The sequence below is a fragment of the Tenebrio molitor genome, chromosome 3 (assembly GCF_963966145.1).
Source record: "Tenebrio molitor chromosome 3, icTenMoli1.1, whole genome shotgun sequence".
In the NCBI taxonomy this organism is placed as follows: Eukaryota; Metazoa; Arthropoda; class Insecta; order Coleoptera; family Tenebrionidae; genus Tenebrio; species Tenebrio molitor.
In genome coordinates this window covers 30,740,668-30,762,816 of record NC_091048.1, presented here as the reverse complement: position 1 = coordinate 30,762,816, position 22,149 = coordinate 30,740,668, and the positions used below count along the sequence as shown (strand labels likewise).

Here is a 22,149-nt window from a genome sequence, read left to right as displayed (position 1 = left end):
CAATTTGTTTGCATAGTGAGGCGAAGCGAAGTGTAGCCGAGCCACTACAATAAATGCAAGTCAAAAAAAAGTCACTTTTAATACGAATTTAATTCTCATCACTGCACTTTTTACCTAAAAAATGACAGTTCATATGAAAGCGGCAAAAATTTCATAACATGGGCATGGCCTGCTTCGACTACGATAATTTATAAATAACCCTGCATCTAGAAACTCATTGTTTTTTTGTTCGACACTGTCAGAATTTGAGAATTTTCTTCTGTGTGAGCGGATTTTGATAAATGTCACAACTTGTCAAAACAAAATGTCAAGGTAATTTTAAAGATTTTAAGCGATTTGGAGCCTTTAAGGGGCTCGTCGAACAAGAAAACGTATTCAACTCGTTGGTGTGCAAATTGGGCCTTTTTTTGCATTCGTGGGCTTTTCAAACGCTCGTTTCACTCGCGTTTTAAAATGGCCCACTTGTACAAAAAAAGGCCCGAATTACACACGAACTCGTTAAATAAATAACCATTTTGAAATTGATTGCTAAAAAACAATCACGCAACGGCAAGAAAAGTTCCGTGTTTTTCTTTTCAGTGTAATAAATAGTTTGCAATTTTCTATTGGTGCATGTAATTTTGTTTCTTTAATGTAACTGCTTAACATTATACGAAGTAAATTATCACAATAAATAATATTCACATTTTTAACACTTAACCGTTTCTATAACGCACTATGTAATAATCATTGTTACAAAAGGTAGACTTTCGACGAGATAATAAAATAAGATAATAATTATACTATTCTAACAGTTATATTAAGTTGATATAACAATATTATCACAAAATGGAAGAATTTTTCAATGAAATTTAGATCAGTCATCACAATAATAAAAAAGAGAGTTTCATAGAACCATGTACGAGTACATCAGATATTAATGCATAATGCTAGGTAGTCATGCCTTCACAACCCTATATGAACGGAATGTTTTTCAAAGTCATTAAAGTTGACACTAAAAACAACATAGTTTCCTCCAGGTTTTTCTTTTTTTATGTTTCTTCAACGCTACAGTGATAGCAAGATCGAAAGCTTCTTTTAAATGATGACAGGTTTTTGCAGAGGTCATAACATAGGGAGCGTTGAGCCGTTCGGCTAAATTTTTGGCCTCCATTGGGGGTACGGGACGTTGCTTGCGCATCCTCAACCCCCGAAGAACGTCTGAGTTGTGTTCGAGATCACACTGAGTTCCAACTAGAACGACTGCTGCGCCAAGTCTGGTCAGTTCTTCGGCCCATCTGGTGCCAGCAGAGTAGAAAGACGATGGTTTCACGACGGAAAAGCATAATATAAATACGTCCGCTCCGGGATAGCACAAATTGCGAAGGGGATTAAAATCATCCTGAAAAAATACAGCAAAATTTATAAACCTACACACGTTGAGTTCTTATCAAATATTTAAATGAATTATAATAATCTCATTTTGAATATGTTTTTGTAGATACTATTAGTTGGAACGAAGAGTTGTAATGATATAGATTATGGGTAAAAGTGGTTGAAAACCTTGGAAAAAAAAGTCAAACTAATTAATATACAATAACATATCAATATCAAAAATTTATGTCAACAATTTCAAAAAGAAAATGTTGCGGAACATCTCATTGTTTTTTTGGTATGATTTATTTGTACAAATAAATTATTGCAAATAATGTCATTATCGAATTTATCACTTTTATATCAGTTTAGTTGCACTATCTAAATCACCTTATCACATTTAAATTATAATCGTTTTAAAATAGTACCAAACACAAGATCAGTGTTTATTTTCCAGTGTCGTCCGATAAAATATAATCGAAGTCTTATTGTTAAACATGCAAAATAAAAGTCTAATTGTACAGGGTTATTAATTATTATTATAAATGATTGTAGTTCAAGTAGGCGTAAAAACTGAATGTAAAATTTATGGTTGCCGCTCCATATAAAAAACATCAAAATGATGTGAATAAGTAAGTCAACACCGTTCACACACAGGAGTTAAATTGGGTGCAAAACAACCCAATATTTTTAGAATTGATTGAAAAACCACTCAATATTTTTGGATTAAATCGTTGATTTAAAAAAAATTAGTAAAACTCTCATCACCGCACTTTTGACCTAAAAAATGACAGACAGCGACAAAAATTTCATGGCCTACTTCGACTGCAATAATTTATAATAGCCCTGTAGCTTGTAGCGTATGGATGTACAAACTGTAAAAAAAAAATTATACTAGATATTTTAGCTTTGTAAATAAATAAATAAAATTAAATCACAAGGAGGGTGTACCATCACTGGCCAAAAAAAAAAAAAACGGGATTTCGATACGGTACAGTTTTATTGGTCAAACAAAAAATCAAACCTATGCATATGTAACCTTTATTAAAAAAGTGATGTTTACACAACTCAAATTTTTAATTTTTGGATCTGTTGTTTTGTTGTGTCATCTGTGTACGAGTTTTTTTTGGCCAGCGATATTACGCTCAATAACAGGAAACGCAAAAAAACGAAATACATTTTTTGGCTTATGTGTGTAAAATAAAGTTTATTTTTTAGTAACACGATATTGTTTCTTTTCGTCATAGATACACATTATGAAAAACAAGTCATAACTCCCTTGGGATATTTCAAATTTTTTCGCCCTCCCCATTGTTTACAACAAACTCATGAGAACGAAACTATTGTAAGAAAATTTTAACTTTTAAGTATCGACACTAAAAAATAAAATATTGTATGCACCACGGGAGATATGCATGTATCATGTTCATATCTCCCTTAATGCATAAATATCTATACCCATGCTGCAAAATAAAGTACAACTTTATTTCACTCGTGAAAAAATGTCCACTTTAAACACGTAAATCTGATGAAAAAATTACCTTCTTTTAATGATGGCGACAAAAAAGTGTATTTTCAAAAAGCAATGTATGTATACTAGTTTCAATTTGGTTGTAGGTCGTAAAATTTTATTGGATATTATGAGCGACTAAGGGGCACAATGGTTGGGTTTGAAAAGGTTGGGGAGCGGCGCGTGCCGTTTGCCGTACAATGCAAATATACCAAATGTACAATACAACCCTGCTTAAAATATTACCTGCTAGTGGTAAACTAGGATTTATAAGCCCCGCAAGATCTTTAACTTAAAGTACCATAAAATTTTACGACCTACAACCAAATTGAAACTACAGTATTGAAGGGCACGGAAAAATTTAACTCGGGCTTAAGTGGTGCAACTAAGCTAAAAAGTCGAAAAAAAGGAAGTATTTTTTTATAGTTAACTAAAATGTTCAACGTTATTAACACATATGAAACAGTATTGTGTACGAATTGACATTGACTTTTTTGTTCTTCACGGCCAATTGGGCTCTCTATTGACATCTACAGGGATTAACCTTGACGTTATTTCCTCTATGTACGATGTTAGTATCTATAATAGTAAACATTTTTCCCCATCTAACGTCTTTTTGTGAAAAGAAAGTACGAGCCGCAAAAATTCGATTCCGATACGAAATAGGTTACAAACTGATTTCATCTGTTATGATTATGATAATTCACCGCACAATAGATGTAAGTATTGTACAGCCATCACTTTTCTGTCACATAAAAATCCAAATGTGTATAAATAATTAATGCTTTAATGACACTGACATTTAAATGACGGCTAACTTTTTTTGCCGGCCACTGTACCTACCTACAATATTTTTCTCTGCACTCTGTAGGCAACGTTAACACTACAATCGTAAATTTATGTCACCTTTTCGTAAATAAATCCAAGCAGGACTCCATAGTCGTAAAAAAAAACTTATGATTTGCATAGATAAATAAGGAACATGTGAAAATCTTATTCGAATATTGTTCCGTGCAGTCCGAGCGTAAGAGCAATATGTAATTTTAGTGTGGCGCTCTTTGTGTATGTACGTCCATCGGCAAGTATTTCCGTATACCTGCATGAGTAACAGAACTCTTGTGTGAATCATTTCAATTTTATGACGAAGCTGTTCTCGGGGCTAAATAGTGTGGACTACACAAAAAAAAAAAAACATTTACCTCGCCAGCTGTATCGCAAAGCTCCAGTCGGATTGGTTTTCCATCCACCTGCACCTCCACTAAAATAAAAAAAAAGAGAGATGAGATCGATAAAACACCACTTCAAACATGTTTTACCGCGAAGTTTCCTCAAATAAAATTAATCTTTTAAATTTCCAATACGATTTTTGTTTAATAAAAAAGAGAAACACGTCAATAAAAATGGAACAATGATTCATATTGGTTAATGAAGATAAGTAGGTAGATAAAAGTCATAAAATTATTAAATCTATATTTTTTCTAGAAGTTAGCGATTGCAACATTGTTTACTTTGTTTTTTTTATTGGAAATAAAGTTTACAAACGCATGTGGTATTTAGCCGCATCCTTGCATCTATACCTGAGAGGTGAACTGGCCACTGGTTTGGACAAAGAAATTGGAAAATGGCCGACAGTTCAAGTTCAGTATTTTTTTGTTTTAAATTGATTCGGATGGTTTACAATCGGAAATGGCACGTTATTTTCACGGACAACTTGTTGCCAAGGTCGTACTTTAATTTTTGGCTGATTAATCGAGCATCGTCTTGCCGCCCTATCTAAAGGTTTCGACGGCTTCGAGGCAATTCGATCTTTCGACCATGTCACCAATGCAAACAACTTCAATTTTGCACATAAATACCCTAGATTTGGACAAGACGGAGATAAAAACTGATTAAACCTGTACACCTCGCGAAACGATTAGAACCAAGGCACAATAAGTATACGACGGAAAGCTAATTTTTCGTTTACAATTTTTGACAATACTCCCTTTATGGTGGCGAATAGATTTACAGTCCCTTATTGTAAATTAATTACTCTTTTAGTTGGTAAATCAACAAGGTTTAATTTGATCTTGGCTGTATAGAAATTGGAGTAGTAGGGTAGTCCTAGCTCGGTCAGTTTTGGGAAAATTAATTTTAATGTAATTATGTCGAAGGTAAAACCGTAAATTGAAAGATGAAGAAAGTGGGTTTTCGTTTAACAGACTGAAATAGTATTAATTGTTATCATGAACATTATAGTAAATGTAAATAATGACTGTGTGATTAATTTCGGACAAATTTCGACTGATTAAAAGCGGAAGAAATCCAATTAATGGAAAAATAAAACGAGGACAGAAATGAGAATGGAGCGTGGCCTTCTGACTGACCTTTCGGTAAAATCTAGTAACGCTTTGTCTACCGTGAAAAAAAAAAGAATTCAAACTTACCGTTGTAATTATCGTATGCTGTTGGGATGTATTCGCTGGGAAAGCTGTCGTTGCTGTAAGAAACTGCTAGGGCTGTTTTGCCAACTTCTTTGTCTCCAACGATAACACATTTGATTTTATTCTTCTTCTCTTTATTGTGGGCCTTTGTTTTTAATTTTTTATTATTTGTGTTATTGCAAAATATCACAGATGACTGTTGAGTTAGCAGGGGTTGCTTTGTGTAGTGCAGGTTGACGTTACATTGAGGAGTCATTGTAATGTTTTTAACTGATTTGAGTGTTACTTTCACAAACTCTGACGTTCATAGCAGTGCAGATCGGTAATGATGATATTTGTCAACAGTGTTAAATTTTGTAATTCTTCATTTTTCACAAATCGAACACCACAACTCCACGCAAATATCGCTCACTTGACTGATAAATTGATGTTGATCACTTGCCAGACTTGGCTTGACAGTGAACAGTGACTCATAATAATATACCGAACCGATAATAATCCAGAGGTTCTCAAAATGTTCGTGTAAAAACCGAAAGCAACCATTGTAATTTCTATTTGAGTCGAGAAGTTTTAAAAGTCAGACAAATGAAATAGAACGAAGTTTTAATTAATAAAAAATATAAAATAAATAAATAAAAATTAAAATCTTAATATTTTGTCATTTGACACTTGTGACAAGTATTTTTTTTTTATGTGACAGAACAATGATGTCCAAAATTTAATGATCGTAATAGTACCATCCAGCTTTATTTTGAGTTTAAATTTTTAGTATTTAATTGAAATTTAATTTCAACTTGTACTTAAATGTTTCTTAAATTCATTTCTATGTTGCCAGTATTAAATTGGTCCACACGAGAAGAATAACTAATTATGTCTTGGATTTTATGGTCTTGGTAGAAGACAAATCATGAGTTTCATTTATTACCTACACAGAAAGTTTGATGAAGTATTAAAAGGTCGAATTTTATTAATATTACTGTTAGTTGTGACGATTAGATAACTCTACCTAGAAAGGTGTTTTTGCAATCTTTTTATTAAATATTTAATATCAGTCAAGATCGTGTCAAGATGGTTGACTGGCACTGGTGTAACGCCAAAGGTAGAAGTATCGGAGCGCTCTTGTTTTTGATATAAGCGAAAATGTTTATTCGCTTCATTATTTACCTTTCGGCAAATTACAAAATGTAATATTATTATTAGTTAGGTACTATATTTTAATTGATATTCAAATTAGTATGTTACAAAAAGCTCATTCAGTATATCGTAAATACTTATTTAAATTATCTCGCTTCCGCTTCGATTTTTCATACATACTGCATGCATATGCATAAAGCATGTAATTTTTTTCTTTGTCATTGTCATTTACCAAAGTTCTAAAAAGAATTCTGTTTCTGAACTTTGTTTCCGGCGGCAGTAAAATTTAAACCGGGCTCCGGGGCGGCATCTACTTCGATTAGTTTAAAACTACGATACGTTAACCAAGTAATTTCACATTCCGTGTCGCTTCTTCGGACGCCACAAAATGGATTCAACTGATTACATTTTAGAAACATTAAGGAAGGATATCACAGAACATAATTTGCAAATTAAGGCGATAATCCAGGTACGTAGGTTTAAATTTTGAAAGAATATCCAACAACTGTGACACGTCTGAGACAGGATATCAACGCATGCGTTGGTCCATTGAGCGAACTACACGGTTTAAATAGCGCGGGACGTTCAAAAATATCAGCACTTCGGAAATTCATCGATAAGTTTGGCGATATCGCCAAAGAACGAAAAAATTCACAGTTTTTGAAAGATGTCGTCTCATATAGGGAACAATTAGCAAGGTAAGCCATATAATTTTATTCACGCCTCAGATTGTTCAAACATTTGCGAAGACATTGTATGTACTTAAAGTTGCAGTCAATTACAAGTTTTCGTTATTTTTTCAGTACGATGGATGCTTTTAAAAAGGCAAATATTAAATCAATGTTGGCGATCGAAAAAGGTGTGCAAGACGAATTAATGAGGCCGAAAAATGAAGAAACAATATTGAGACAACGTCAAAAACGCGACAAAGAGAATTTAGTTAAAATGAGTTCAAATATCACTGAACAGTTATTATCAATTAGTAGACAGTTAGCCGACACGACTAAAAGAAGTGCCGATACTTTGGATACTTTAGTGACTTCCTCTGATAACGTAATTGGATCACAGGAAGAACTCAAAGTCACTTCCAGTACGATTAGTCAATCAGGAAAATTGTTGGCGAAATATGGCAGACGGGAATTCACCGATAAGATTTTGATGTTTTTTGCTTTTGTGTTTTTTGTGGCATGCGTTTTTTATATTGTACAAAAAAGGTTATTTTAATGTCGTCAAAAAAAGCATTCAAGTAAATATGTACATGTTTTTCTGCTGATACCTTTCTTAGAAACCAAGATAATTCAATTACTGAACACAAGATACATTTTTGCTCACTCATTCCTCTTTGTGGTCTGTAAGTGCGCCATTTCAAGTATTGAAATGCAAGTCTTCTTCTTAATTTGACCTTAACATTAGGTTTTATAAAGAATATCAAAAAGATAAATTATGACGCGCTTCCACGTTATAAATAGTAACGCTGGCATATTTTGTCACTTTTAAAATTCTATAGCAAAATGAAGTTGATGTGCGTAATGTCTACGGTGTTTGTGACGATTTTACTTCTTTTAAATGTGAATTCTCAACCAGTACCTTTCTGGAACTTGTTTTCTGGTTACGATTATCCTGTACAACGTCAACCTAGAAATTACGGAAGACAGTATGGGGGATCCCAAGGAGGTAATCGAAGATATAAGGCAATCTGCAGAATCCACGCCGTGGACTCTTTGGCGTTTCCTGGGCGAGTAGGGAACCCCGTTTGTCCTTATTGATCAGCAGATTTTTGTAAACATTCTTTGAAACATATATACTCGCAATTAGATTCAATCCACAAGTACATTGTTTTTTACGTATGTGCCATATTTGTATTCATCATTTGCAACGGTCTCAACCTTTGTGATGAGATTCGTTATCGTATCATTTCTTTGTTTTTGTTTTGCAATTTTGATTATTCAATACATTCTGTTTCCTGTTATTGTACGCTAATAGCTGTTTTTTTTTTAAATGAAATGTAATTATTTACACAATAATTACGTATATTAATGACACTGTAATGAAACTAAATAAACATATTACTTGAAGTCTTATTGAACTAAAACTTTATTTCCAAACTTTTATAATCCCATCTCGTGAAGATGAAATCATGAAACACTGTGACGCCTTACACAGTGTTATATCTGTTATGCAGTCTCTATGTCCGGCTGGTGGCTGTTCAGGTCCACCTCTTGGTCCTTCTTCGCTGTTGTCCTTCTGCCTATCGTTTTCTGGATTTTCATAAATTACGTGAAATCCATCAATCAACCTACTTTCATATGTAATGTTGGTGCCGATGTGATCGTTGGCAGCCGGTGCGACGATATGAGACTTCTCCGGATATACTAAATTCCAAAATCTTAATCTTTGATCGGTTCCGCCGGACAAAATGAAAGGGTTCCGATCAATACAACCGGACAGCAAAGCACAAATGCTATTCGATGGACCCTGTGGTAATTCCCAATTGTCGCATTACTTCTTCGTTATCATTACCAACTTACCGATGCTTGTGATAAAGGTGGAGCAGTACTGCCCCAAAGAATTTTTTCTAGAGATTTTGTCTCTAAATTCCACATGAGGATTTTATTGTTGCCTTGGACACTTGAAATGATCCAAGACGGTTCTGTTGGATGACTGATCACTTTCCTTACTTTTTCTTCGCCTGAAAACGGTTGAATAATATGTAAGTTATTATGTTAGTTGATCACGACCTGGTTGTGCAAAAGAATTTATTGGTAGTTGAAATCGCAGATCCCAGGCTTTGTAATGGCCAGTGCTTGTTCCCGAAGTCAAAAGACTCTGATGGGAGTCTACACAAAAACTTGTTATAAAACCATTTTCTAGACTATTTTCTAGTCGCCAAGCTATAGTCGACGTCCTCAAATCCCATCCGATTATAGAACCGTATAACGTGGCGTAAACTAAAATATTTTGGAAACCTGAATCTAAAGTCTGTACGTCCACCACAAATCCATCTTCATCCAAGTTGAGTTGGCGACTTTGTAACAAATTCATTCTGGAACGTTGTACATGTACATACGAGCACGACTTGCTAAAAATGAATTGGGTACTTATTTCCTGTTGGATCTATTCTCAATATATTGACAGATCCGTCAATACTGGCGGCTCCGATAGACTGTCCGGCGTCACATACGGCCATGCTTGTAATTGCGGCGCCGTTAGCTGCTTTGTAATGTTGCTTAGATCGGTTAGCTATGTTTTTCCCCTCCATTTTTGCACAATCCCAAAGCCTCACATATCCGTCTGTAGAACAACTCACGAACAGGGGCTTGTCTGGTATCGCACACACGCGATTGATTGCTCCTCGATGTTCGTGAAGATGTGCTACCAAAACACCTCGCAAATGCCACTCCGGAGGTGGCAGTTGTGGTTGCCATGCCGCCTGCTCGGCCCATTCTTTACCTCTGCGACAATAATCATGATAGGTCCAGCGCAAAACCTCAACAGACTCACCTCAGTGCTTCTAAATAATGCTCTTGTTGTTTGACTTTCAGTTTACTTAATTCTACGTAACAACTCGACCTCCTGTCTGTGAACAAAATGAAATCATACTCTCTGCGTCTGTCTTTACGATACAACGTGTCTCAGAAATAAGTACATTAATTTTAACCAGTGGCAGTTCTCGTCAAGAACAACACAATTTTTATGTATCATTTTCTTCGAAATATAATTTTCATTTCAGTATTTTTCCCCCCCATAAATTAACGAGCTGTCTATTTACCCGCATTTTCTAGTTATTTGACCCAATGACAGTGACCGTGAAATAATACTTTTTGTAAAATCAACGCAAAACATTGTGTTTTTAGAATACAGTTTTTCCGCTCTGCGGCCGAGGTGTAGATTTTAGTTAGTTTTGTTTGACTCCACAAGGCAGATGTTTACGTGTTGGTTCTAAAATTTTGTGAAAATGGCGAGTTTATTTTCGAGTAGTGAATACATAGATAATGTGTTGGTGTGTGGTGAAGCATCGGGGTGCTCCGCGAGTCTAGAGAATTTCCGTACTACTTCTCGTGGGGGTACATGAAGGACTTGGTATATTCGATCCCAATTGATACAATTGAAGTTTCAAGAAAACGGGTGTAAAATGCAGTCACAATAATTTGCAATAACAGAAAAATGCTAGAAAATGTGGAAGAATCATTTCGTCGGCGCCTTCATTATTGTATTGACAATTGCGGCGGTCACTATGAACACTTCTTGTAATGGTTAGTGATTACTGGTTACTCTAATTACTTCATGAGAATTTTTACAGATTAATACACTAATTTCAGGAGACATTTTGTCATTATTTGGGTATGGGCACTTCCTTAGGGTCTGTTTAAAATATTGATTATTAAAATTGTTTTCATTTGATATCTCCCAAATGATTCTCTTTTTTCTTTTCCATCCTTATCATTATAGGTTACAGCAACGGGCGCAGCAATTAGCCGCTACTTAAGTTCGCAAGAAACAAGTGAAAGTTTTCTTGCATTTGTTTTTTGTTCTTTGCTTATCGGCAACGGCGAAGCAAGTAATCCCCATAGGCAGGTAACGAAATTTGTGCCAAATGTTTCAATAATTTTAATTGGATAACTACAGAGCGCCCAGAAATGTGGTAGCAAGTTTTTCATTTGGTTCCGCAAGATGACACTTTTTACAGAGACCTTTTTTATGCATGGCAACGCCGCTATCTAAATTGAGATAAATAAATGTCAACAATTGTCAAACGTAAAACAATCAAATTTAAATTTTATTGAAAATGTTCAAATTGACCACCGTTATGCTCAATGCATAACTGAACCCTTCGAGCAACATCTCGACAAATTTTAGTGCACACATTGGGGGTAAAAATTGTTCGGAAAACCTCCTTAACATATTCTTTTGAAAAAATTCAAAAATTGAATGTTGCAAGATTGAACAAATTTGGTTTTTCGAAAGTGCCATCTTGTGACACTTTGTGTAAAAGTTGCTACCACATTTCTGGGCGCACTGTATAAGGTTAAGGAAAAAAATATATTTAAATAGAGGTATTTTCATATTTGGTGGCGGAAACAAAAGACTGAGAAATGTCACAAATTTGTAATTTGTATTGTCAGTGTCAAATTTCTCAGACGTTCGTGATTTCGACAGAAATGCAGCAAATTGGCAATAAGAAAGTTATTCATCGTCGAACTAGAGAAATAATTTGTAATACGTTTGATTATATGAGAATAACTTTTCCTTTTGAACCACTGACAAAAATTGGTTTCCTTAGAATTTGTTTTTTCAATCTATTTAGCGAAAATTTAAATTTACCTAGACATTCCTTTTTACGGCGTTTATGAGAAATTTGACAGTGACAATACATTTTTGTGACATTTCTCTGTCTTTTGTTTCCGCCACCAAATATGAAAATACCTCTATATTGTTGCTATTAACGAGTTCTATTACCAGTTAAAATTAATGTACTTATTTCTGAGACACGTTGTATGTACCTACATTGTATGTACGACCGTTCGTGGAGACTTATGTTAGAAGATGGCTCTGTACTGATGAACGGCGTGTGAGGGTCCGGAGGCGGTGAAGACGGTCGCGATGATGTCGACCTGGAAGACATACCTCCCGAGTTAGTGCTTTCCGAATGACGCGTCAATATATCGGAACTATAATTCCAATCGGAATTGATATTAGTATCTATAGATCCAGATGTATTGGTGCGGTGCAACCTCCTGTTTGCCGGTATAATAAAAGATAAAATACATTCAAGACGTTACATTCGATACGTTTACCTTTCGGCAATAAAGTCCGTTTTCTGTGTTTCTCCCAAAAAGAACATGTGACCTTTTACTTGACCGTTATAAGCGTGAACGTCAATTTTCCCATCGACTTGATTGTATTTTGGAGCCGTGGCTACTTTGTATTTGTTAATTTTTTTAAGATGATTTTCCATTCTGAGAAGGTAATCTTCCATTGCGTCCGTCATTCCATTGGCTTCAAGTCGCCTGAAAAGCTGCTAAAAGCAATAAGAAGCCGGCCGATGTTCAGTGTAATAAAGTGATTCTTACGTTTTTGATGGAAGCGGAGTACCAATCTAAACTAGTAACGCGACCGACCATAGCCGAGTCTCTGGCCAATTTCCGTTGTTTTAACATCTTAAGCAAAACATCTAGCTCTGAATACGTAACAACACTATCGTAAATATTTCTCGGGATCGGATTATGCAGCGATTCCAACAACAGTTCGGGCCTAAAAACATAAGTTCATAATTGTTCCAGACTTTGCTGGAATTGTACTTGTCGATTTGAATCAGAGGATATTTCATGTAAATTTTCAGATTCGTCATTATTTTGCATTGCACATCTAAAACCGACAACGTTTTGGTCGTGGTCGTTATGAAACCGACAACAGCTTGTCTTATCCATAAATTCGGATGGACCAAAAAACAGGAACATTCAGACACCATTTCGCATAAAGCCGTTTTAGTCATCAGTCCCAATTCTGTCAGTGCGGTCATCGCGTTTATGCTTTTAGTTGTGACAAACTCGCAGGAATCGGTCAGACCCTATAATTCAAGTTAGTTCACGAAGTCATCTATTTACACATGCCGGTTTACCTGCAGCAAAAGCGGTGTCAGAATTCCAGAACAGTGCCAACCTATGTAAGCCGCTACTCCTACGATGCAATCAAAAAACGATCCGCGCAACTGTTTGTCGTCCTTATCGTTCAAAAATGTTATCATGTGAGACAATAGCACATCGTTTGCTTTTTGTTTTCCGAAAAACACGCACAATTTAGTGATTCCATTTTCGATCAACGTTTGCTTAACCAACGCCTGAGAATCTGTTAAAAGAGCGCTGACAGTTTGCTCTACCATCTCGTGGAGCGCTTGCAATTCCAGTTCATAGTTGAAAGTGTGGGAATATTTTTGTTTATTAATGTTATTGTCGTACCAGTCGTTCTGTATTTGGTCTAGATATCTTAAAGCGATTTCTGCCAATGTGGCTATGTTTTTTGCGTAGGCGGCTCTCACGCACGTACTAGGATCGGCTGCCAACGGTGCTAAACCGGGTAATACATATTCAGGAAAAATGTTTGAATCAGATCTGGGCAACTGCTGAACTAAATCAAGACATTTCGTGATAGTGTTGATGGCACAAATCTTTACACGTGATGAAGGGTCACGTGCTAAATACATCTAAAATATAACGGATTTACGCCAGCTCTGAAGTGAATCCCCCGTCAACTTACAATGTACGGTAAAATTCGGTCTAAAATGGTTTCGTCGTTCGCATGATTTGACAGCTCTAGTAGAATCTCAAGGCTGCACAGTTTGGAGCTACAATCATGCAAACCCCGAATGCAAGAAGTTACTAATGAAATCATGATGACTAAGCCTTCACTCTCGCCCTTGTCGTATTTTTCTATATCGTACTTTTCACCGCTGTCTTCGTAAGCGTGTTTAATGGGACCTAAAAATTTAAATATGCTTGCGATGTCGCTTTTTAAGCGCAGAATCTTCTCGTCTGGGGACAAAATCGGCGTGGCAGAAAAAATCAACATGTACGATTGTAAAAATGTATAGAAATATTCCGGAAATAGCTTTCCACGCTCCCTTGCTAAATAATCTTCTGCCGAAAGACGTTTACTAGGGTCTATTTCTATCATACTTAGAATTAAAGATTTTAATGAAAGGTCCTCTAGATTGTCCAAATGTTTTTGCGGCGAGTATTTGCCGGCTCTGTATGCTAATAGTTGAGAATATTCAAAAGGAACATGTAATTCATTCCACAATTCCAACAATGCACAACTGTAATATTTAATTAATCAAAAAGGCTCAAGTACATGCCACAACTTACCCTGTGGAGAAGATGTCCATAGCTGGTGTAAGTTCTCCACTGTCACATGAGGTTTCAGTAATTAAAGCACTGTTTTCACTACTTGTTGTTTTACTGAATCTTTCTGGGGCAATGTAACATGTACGTCTTCTTGATGTGTCAAAAAAATATGAGTAGTCAGCAGGATTATCCTCTGGCACAAAAGTAGGTTTGAATGAAGCAAAATCAACTAACAACACCCAATTCCATGATGTTACTGTAATATTCTCCAATTTGATGTCTCCATGACACACTCCTACTTTGTGACACTGATGCAAAGCATACAAAATTTGAAATGTGATCCAACGCTTCTCAATGTTGGTTAAAAAAGGTCTAGTGCTGATTCTGTCATACAAACTATACTTCACATATTCCCTAACAATGAGACTGGCTTTGTCTGTGAGGATTATTTTTTGAAAAGGGATGCAATTCACTGCACTTGATAGTTTTTTTCGTATTTCTTCCAATTGATCTTTGTATGTTGATAGAGGTAATGATGGATCATGAATTGCAAAAACTTTAACCACTACTAAACCCTCCTGTGATTCCGCTCGGGCTACTTTAAAAAAGCGAGTACTTCCTAAACTAAAAAAACAAAAATTAAGGGTGTTTTTTAGAGATGTATAGTTACCTGAGATCAAATTTTAACTCTGGGTGATCAGTTAGGTATCGCTCTACCGGAAATATTTGAGACGGAGCTATGCCTACCAGTTGATTTCCCATCTTTATTTGTTGATTGAAAATCGTTATTTACTAAAAACAATATTTATACCATTGGTGTGTATCGAAAACAAGTAATTATGTATCATCCGATGTTGTATAATAGGCATTAGGCAACACAATATACACTACCACTACACTACAGCTGTTACCATGTTGCCAACATTATAATCTCAATATTGTTGAGATTGTCTACCACAGAATACCTTTGTCTACTATAATTAGTAATTACTAATTAATTACAATTAGTGTAGGAGTTTTTATTTGTTCGACAATCAGTGAATTTAATGTCAAAGTTATGATTTCCACTTTATATTGTCAAATAAAAATAATGAAAAGAAAACAATATGGTTTATTCAACCATAGAGAATATATTTTTATTCGTACGTACCGATGTAGATTGGTGCTTCAATCAAATGCTGCTAGTCTAAGTTTGACGTAAAAATAACAATGTAACGTTCCTTACTTTAATTGCACAAAGTACACAAGTCCTTTTTATTAACATTATACAAAAATCTTATCTTGAAAAAAATAAAATTCTTGGCGTAACCTACAGCTATTACGCATATTGTTTTTTTTATTTAAAATGTATATAAGTATATATTTACATGTATAATTTATGAATATGAAAACATTGCAATTGCAGGATCTTCAGTTTCGTAAGTAATCAGTACGTCTCTGAATTTATCCAATAATTGTAACAATTGGCTCCTCCTTAAATTTTCCAAATACATTATCTCTTCAATGTGATGATCTCCATGAAAATAGCCTTTGCGACATAATCTGGCAAAGAGTCTCAAATCTTCAGGATTGTTGGTAGCAGGAATCTAATAAAATACATTCTGATTATTGAATATCGTGTCGGGGCGCAACACCCCACCTTGAAAATGTTACTTCTTTCTTCATCAGGGAAATCTAGAAGTAACTCTTCTTGATATTCCTGTTTATCATCTTCAGTTGAGGTGAAGCTGACATTTTCCAGGCTACAATCAATATTACGTAAATTTTTAGTTTGTATTGATTAGGGCGTTGATCGGACTGACTTGATGCTTTTATTAATCAAGTCTGATTCGCTACGGAGTTCGGGTGTTTCCGATACAGTGGAAGTACCACTTTCGGACTCAGCTCGGGAATGTTCGGAAGCATTCGGTTGGTACGAACTGGATAAAACAATGTTTCGTTGCGACGACGTATGATGCCTGTCATTTCTTTCTTTGGAAGTTGACAGTCCATGGTCAGTTGGTATGTACTGTATGTAGGTATGCAATTGTAACAGGAGATGATGCTGCAACATCCATATTATGGTTTGCACTAAATGCGACTGCTGGGCGGGATGACACAACGGATTGCATTTTTGACCCAAGGACGTTGGCAATGCAAAATCACTTATGACCCTGATCAAATTAGAGGCTGGAAATGCTTCAGAGAATTTATCCAGTAAAGGAGAATTTGATTGTATAGGGGCGTCAGGTGATATCACATATTTGTTTGTTAAGCAAATGGGAAAAATTACTGTGGCCTTCGCCCAATAAACGAGATGAGCAGTCAATTCAAAAACCTGGAATAAATCAAAATAAATGTTGTCAATTCAGCGTGAATGGGTGGTACATGATTTAAAGTCAAATCGGCGTCAGCAGCTAATGTTTGGAGATTTTTTATCGGTGAATATTGTTTTAGCATCCTTTCTAGAGATGGAGAACCATCTAAACCAGTAAAATCACCCATCTGTTGTATTGGGTGGAGTAATAACAGACTGTGATAGGGTCGCAGCGCTTTCAAACATCTAAAAATGACAAGATAGAAATCAATTGTGAGATACAAATCAATAGACCTGTCAATATCTTTAGGTTCAACGATTTTACCCCGTAGATGCCATTGGTGTACTTTTTGGGGCAAGCAAAAACTCAATGTTATCCATTTGTTGATTTGAATATTCACTAGTCCTGAATTGCACAAATCTTCATACATCTTTTTAATATTACTGGCCAAAGTACACTTGTTTAAAATCGTCTGAAAGGCACTCTCTGAATTGCTGGCGTAACCGTCGTCGTGTGCAGTCGTCATCGTTTGTGTCTGTTCACTTACGTAACCACAACGTTTTTCTTCATAACGTAAAGCAATGCCAATTCGTTTGCTTAAATCATGATAGCAAGTAACTGAAAATACATTTTTTGATTGATAAAGATATTGCAGAAACAGACAGATTTACCAACTGAATGACTAGCAAGTGCTTGCAGAGCAAAAACGACATTAATCAACATTAAACCGGAAGCATCCTGTTGTTTATTCCTTAATTGTAGCAGTGTTGGATGTCCCACAAAACGAACATCATTTACCTTCAGTTCAAATTTTTTATTGCACAATTCTGATTTGACAGCAAATAGGGATGAAAGTACTTCATCAGTGAATCCAGTCAGCTGCCCTTTGTTTATGTTGGAAGTTGGTTGGGTAGGCGATTGTAGCAAGTCCTCCAAATTTGGAAGAGTGTAAGGATTACGTCGTTTTGTGTTGGCCGGTTCACATTTCTCTAAGAAATGAAAGGGGTAGCGGAATAAAAGTCGGTCGCCTTTGCTGTCGGATTTTACCAAAATAATACTTAACGGATTTACTTCCATTTTGCCGTGAAAATTTTTTCACTTGTAGGTTACAATTTTTACGAAACTCCTACAAATTAAAGCTACAGGTCAATGCACCCTTTACATGTTTACATTGAATAACATAACATAACCTATAAAAGTGACACCACTGACATTTCTCCGGCAGAGTACTGCGGCACTGTGGCCAACCTAGCGGGACACTTTGCATTGGGAAGGTTCCGGGTTCTAACCCCGGTGCTGCCTGACCAGTTGTGGGTTTTTTTCAGAGGTTTCCTCACACCATCAGTCCATCACATCGTGGTATGCAGGGCCGTAACAGGACTTTATTTCGGGGGGGGGCTTAATTTCCTTGGTGGTCTATGAAAAGGGAATGAAAAAAGGCGGAATAGAAGCAAAAAAAACATTGCTCATCTCTAAGTACACGTCTTTATTTTAAAAAGAAATAAGAGATACTTAGTCTGTTTCTACATATTATCGGTAATGGATTTTTACACATTTGTATACCAACATCTGTAACTTCTGCAGCCTGCGCTTATTCTTTATTGCACCCCGAGAAAGACTTGAGTTCTGAGAGAAAACGACATAGGTATGCATTTAGTTAGTGGACGACAAAGATGGACAATTCGGCCTGTAAGAAAAAGTAGAACAGAAACGAATTCTCGAGCACCTAGAATTCACCTTTAAGGAAAAGGTGGGAAAAATCAAGAACAATCGGGAACAACTGGCAGAACAAGAAAAGAAATGTCTCGAACAACAAAAGAAGCTTGTAGAAGAAAAAGAAGAACGGAGGGAAGCAAAAGCAAAGTTTCTATAAGAACAAGAAAAGAAACGTTTGCATGAAAAAGAAGAACGAAGAAAAGAAAAAGCGAAGCAATATTAAAGTAATTAACAGTTTAAGCAGTTTTTATTAAAAATTAATAATATGTAATACCTTTTATTACGGAAACCCCCTTTACATCAAATAGTTCTATAATAATTAAAAAAAAAAACAAAAACCAATCAATCAAAAGTAATTAATACAATTCATATCAACTACGAGTATATTAAAAAAAAAGAAAAAAAATTTCCAGAAAATCTCTATATTGTTATAGAAACGACACAGAATTCTGTTTTTCTATTGGTTATTTTTAAGTGTCGTTCGGTTTTCATTAAAAAATCCTAGCCCACATTAATTTTTTGGGGATTTTAACAGTAATTTACCGAAATCCGCTTACTTAACACAACAAATTACCAAATTTTTTGACAAATACTGTCCAATTTGAAAATCATAGCATGTCATATTTAAAAATCACTAAATTTTAAATCAGTATTTTAAAATAAAAACAGCACCTTTAATCTTATTTATCTAATCCCGTGGAATAAATGATACTTATCCCACTAATTTTGAGTGGGATAAGAACTTCATTACCTCACTCAGTGAGGTAATAAGTTTCATTACCTCACTCAATGGGATAAGTAAATTATTATCCCACTTTTTAATAAGGTATTTAGCAATTTGGTTGGAAAAAAACTGGTGTTTTGTAATTTTTTTTAAAAACAATTAAGAGTATCTAATATTAAGTGAATTCAGAAAGTTTGGGAATCTGATAAAAATCTCACTTTACGAATGATTAAAATAATAGGCATTTTATTAAGTGTGTTTTAAAGAATAATTACAATAGTGTATTGATTTGATGTAAATAAAAACTTTCTGGCCATTAATTTATATTTCAGTAGTTACAAGGAAATTCTTAAATATTTGATTGCAAGGATGTTTGTCGGCGCATAAATATCATAGGTACAGGTACCGTCAAGAGCCTTTTATTTTCTTGTTTTTAGAACACATGACATGGTTACTAAGGGCATTTTCCAAAGGTAGGTAATATCTTTTTGTCAAATTGGTTGTTGAAATTGAAGGTTTTTATTGAATTCAAGACTGTTTTGGTCATGCATCTACGTGATTCTCATTTCCTACACCGCTACAATTGTGGCAACGCTATGGGGTAAATTTTTGAGTCATCCAACCGTAACCAGCTTGGTTAGCTCGACATACCCCGTTAATAAAGTTCCGTTTCCTGGAGTGGCCATATGCAGCTTAAACAAACTCAGCAAAAAGAGAGCTCGAAACTTTGCTAATCGAATGTCGGTGTTGTATTTTTTTTTTAATTTTAACTAAAGGCTAAATTTCAGAGCTAATGTTACCAGACGAAACCCCAAAGAGATTATGAATTACATGCGTTTCATCGGCCAGTTGCATGATTTCGATTTTGAACCATCGTCTGTTTCACAACTTTTAGAGTTTCAGAATATTTTGGATTTAATGCAGATCACAGTAACAGATTTGGCCAAGAAAATTGCTACTCCATGCGAAGAACTTTTAAGAAGTTGCTTTTGGAGAAACGTTGAAGTAAATTGTTCGACAATATTTTCGATGCGACTGACCCATGGTGGCTACTGTTGCGTTTTTAATTATGTCAAGATAACCTCAGATTTGTTATTAGCTTAAAAGGAACGAATTGGGTGATTCAAAATGATTGTAGATAAGTATGGCAACTATGACGAAATTTATGTGGCAACGTGCGGGTGGGCTAAAGTTGACATTTGTATGACATTTCATAAGCGTGCATTTGATTTTTTTTATACCATTGCACACTGATTTGACAATTTTCAAAATGGCGCGACTAAGAACTGTCAAAGAAATGTCAACTCTATTCTACCCACACAGTTGCCACATAAATTTGTGCACATTGTTGCCGTACTTATCTACAATCTATTTGAATCACCCAATATTTGCAATGTAGTTTAATTTTTATTATCTCGTAGGAATAACAGAATCGAAGAGAAGCCTATTACAACCGATGCGGGTGTTGAAAATGGTCTTTACGTGGCGATAGCTAATAATTTTCCTGATTACTATTATACCACTCTATCATCACCCGGGGCGATGGTAAATAATAAACGATTTCTGCTAATGAAAACTACTGATTCAATTTTGTTTAGATAAGCGTTTTTGTTCCTACTGATTATCCAGACAAACCCAGCGGGGCCGTTACTGAAATTTTAGTGCCACCTAATTCCGAGAATTTTGTTGAAATTGTACCAACTACTTTGAGGTCAGTTCGTGATGTTGCTAATTACCCGGTCGCAAAAGTATGGCAGTATTAATTTTTCGTTATATTTTTTACTGTAACGATGTTTTCAGAGGGGATGTTTGTTTGACAAAGAACGAATTACGAGTTTTCAAAGAATTTATTCACAAAGTGACTGTAATGTGGACTGTCGAATGATGAGCATTCAGGCTATGTGTCATTGCATTCCTTTCATGATTCCTTTCAGTAATAGTGACACGGTATGTACCTTGGCTGATATTCCTTGCCTGAACAGATACAGAGGTATGGCAATATACCCTTTCTGGAACATCAATATATTTGTAAATTTAAATTAATAGATAAATGGAATTCTTTGTTTCCCTATGGAGAAGATATAGGACCATATTTGAACAAGGAAAAACAGGATTCACTACGTTGTGACAAAAAATGTTACCCACCGTGCGAAGAAACCGTATACGAGGCATTTGCTACTTCTTTCCCTATTTTTAAGTAAGTTATCAAATATTTCAAATTATATTCTCTGTCTGCAGCTGTTGCAGTAAGACACAAAAAGATGGCAATCTTACACGAATTTACTTATACTATTTAAATAGATTTTCAAAAGTTTATCGACAAGATGTCGTGTATTATTGGTTTGAGGTTTTAAGTGAGTACCTACCCTTGATGTGTTGAATTTCAACTATTTTAACTGATTTTTTAGGCAATTTTGGAGGAATTTTTGGAATTTTTATTGGTTGGAGTCTTATATCGATGATACAGTTTACACTTTACTATTTTCAAAAATTTGTTGAAAAACTTACTAAAATGGGGTAGAAATGGGGTAGTAAATTTTGAAAATGATCAAATCAAATATTTTGTGTAATAAAGAACTAATTAATCAATATTTTTAGTGCTAGCGTATATGAAAGTTTAATTGGAAAAGTGATACGAGGATGAGCTAAAAAAGTATACTTACTATTTTGATTTTTTTAAAATTGTATCATATTAATAAAATTGGGTCAAACAACATTTGTTTATACCTGCTCTCGGCCATATTTACTCCAAAACACCTTAACAATCAATGAACTGAAATGTTTATAGCCATACAGGGTGATTCTGAAATAAGTTTGGAAAAAAAATGTGGAGTATCCTTGACACAAGTTAATTCTGCGTAAATGACTTTTGGAGGTGAAATCAAAAGGATGGAAATTACCCTATATCCTTGTATTTTCAACGCCTATGAATAGGGAAAATTTGTCCGAATTTGTTTATGTATTTATTTTCACCATCATTCATTGTTATTTCACAAATTCCACCTTTTTGCCGTTTCCATTGCATATAACATTTATGTTTTCAACCTCTTTATAACAATTTATACATTTTTCCCAGCCACATCTATGTTCTTTACTGCCCTCTTCTATCATTTTGTTACCTTTTTTATAATGTGATTTATCTTCGACACTG

The 22,149-nt window shown here is 35.1% G+C and overlaps 5 protein-coding genes across 13 annotated transcripts; 2 read left to right on the top strand and 3 right to left on the bottom strand.

Annotated features, from left to right (window-relative positions):
• Window positions 1-777: 777 nt before the first annotated feature.
• Window positions 778-5,761, bottom strand: LOC138125951 (cell division control protein 42 homolog). Its single transcript, XM_069041540.1, has 3 exons — window positions 5,290-5,761; window positions 4,063-4,121; window positions 778-1,381 (listed from the first exon to the last, which is right to left on the bottom strand). Exons 1-3 carry the CDS (start codon window positions 5,540-5,542, stop codon window positions 995-997), a joined length of 699 nt encoding a protein of 232 aa, XP_068897641.1. The 5' UTR covers window positions 5,543-5,761; the 3' UTR covers window positions 778-994.
• Window positions 5,762-5,985: 224 nt separating this feature from the next.
• Window positions 5,986-8,495, top strand: Sec20 (vesicle transport protein Sec20). Its single transcript, XM_069041541.1, has 3 exons — window positions 5,986-6,889; window positions 6,946-7,118; window positions 7,224-8,495. The coding sequence occupies exons 1-3, from the start codon at window positions 6,809-6,811 to the stop codon at window positions 7,642-7,644; spliced, it is 675 nt and encodes a 224-aa protein (XP_068897642.1). The 5' UTR covers window positions 5,986-6,808; the 3' UTR covers window positions 7,645-8,495.
• Window position 8,496: 1 nt separating this feature from the next.
• Vps15 (vacuolar protein sorting 15) lies at window positions 8,497-15,157 on the bottom strand. Of its 5 annotated transcripts, none has more exons than XM_069041522.1 (13): window positions 14,932-15,157; window positions 14,283-14,885; window positions 13,675-14,233; window positions 13,040-13,621; window positions 12,720-12,988; window positions 12,492-12,672; window positions 12,216-12,439; window positions 11,926-12,032; window positions 9,922-9,997; window positions 9,519-9,872; window positions 9,156-9,463; window positions 8,949-9,109; window positions 8,497-8,895 (listed from the first exon to the last, which is right to left on the bottom strand). In XM_069041522.1, exons 1-13 carry the CDS (start codon window positions 15,021-15,023, stop codon window positions 8,515-8,517), a joined length of 3,897 nt encoding a protein of 1,298 aa, XP_068897623.1. In that variant the 5' UTR covers window positions 15,024-15,157; the 3' UTR covers window positions 8,497-8,514. The 5 variants fall into 5 exon arrangements, with proteins under 5 accessions (XP_068897623.1, XP_068897619.1, XP_068897621.1 ...); XM_069041518.1 differs by having other exon boundaries at window positions 11,926-12,155; window positions 14,932-15,156; XM_069041520.1 differs by having other exon boundaries at window positions 11,926-12,155; window positions 12,216-12,436; window positions 14,932-15,156.
• A 316-nt stretch (window positions 15,158-15,473) lies between these two features.
• Window positions 15,474-17,859, bottom strand: Nprl3 (GATOR complex protein Nprl3). 4 transcript variants are annotated; one of them, XM_069041528.1, is made up of 7 exons: window positions 17,739-17,859; window positions 17,230-17,684; window positions 16,852-17,176; window positions 16,629-16,803; window positions 16,064-16,578; window positions 15,901-16,003; window positions 15,474-15,847 (listed from the first exon to the last, which is right to left on the bottom strand). In XM_069041528.1, the coding sequence occupies exons 2-7, from the start codon at window positions 17,633-17,635 to the stop codon at window positions 15,638-15,640; spliced, it is 1,734 nt and encodes a 577-aa protein (XP_068897629.1). In that variant the 5' UTR covers window positions 17,636-17,684; window positions 17,739-17,859; the 3' UTR covers window positions 15,474-15,637. The 4 variants fall into 4 exon arrangements, with proteins under 4 accessions (XP_068897629.1, XP_068897627.1, XP_068897630.1 ...); XM_069041526.1 differs by having other exon boundaries at window positions 17,729-17,799; XM_069041529.1 differs by having other exon boundaries at window positions 17,749-17,765.
• Window positions 17,860-19,187: 1,328 nt separating this feature from the next.
• On the top strand, window positions 19,188-21,712 carry LOC138125949 (sodium channel protein Nach-like). Of its 2 annotated transcripts, XM_069041537.1 has the most exons (9): window positions 19,190-19,471; window positions 19,532-19,738; window positions 19,787-20,089; window positions 20,420-20,543; window positions 20,597-20,746; window positions 20,799-20,988; window positions 21,045-21,195; window positions 21,246-21,352; window positions 21,407-21,712. In XM_069041537.1, exons 1-9 carry the CDS (start codon window positions 19,446-19,448, stop codon window positions 21,517-21,519), a joined length of 1,371 nt encoding a protein of 456 aa, XP_068897638.1. In that variant the 5' UTR covers window positions 19,190-19,445; the 3' UTR covers window positions 21,520-21,712. The 2 variants fall into 2 exon arrangements, with proteins under 2 accessions (XP_068897639.1, XP_068897638.1); XM_069041538.1 differs by having other exon boundaries at window positions 19,188-19,471; window positions 21,045-21,352; window positions 21,407-21,446.
• The last annotated feature ends 437 nt before the right edge of the window (window positions 21,713-22,149 follow it).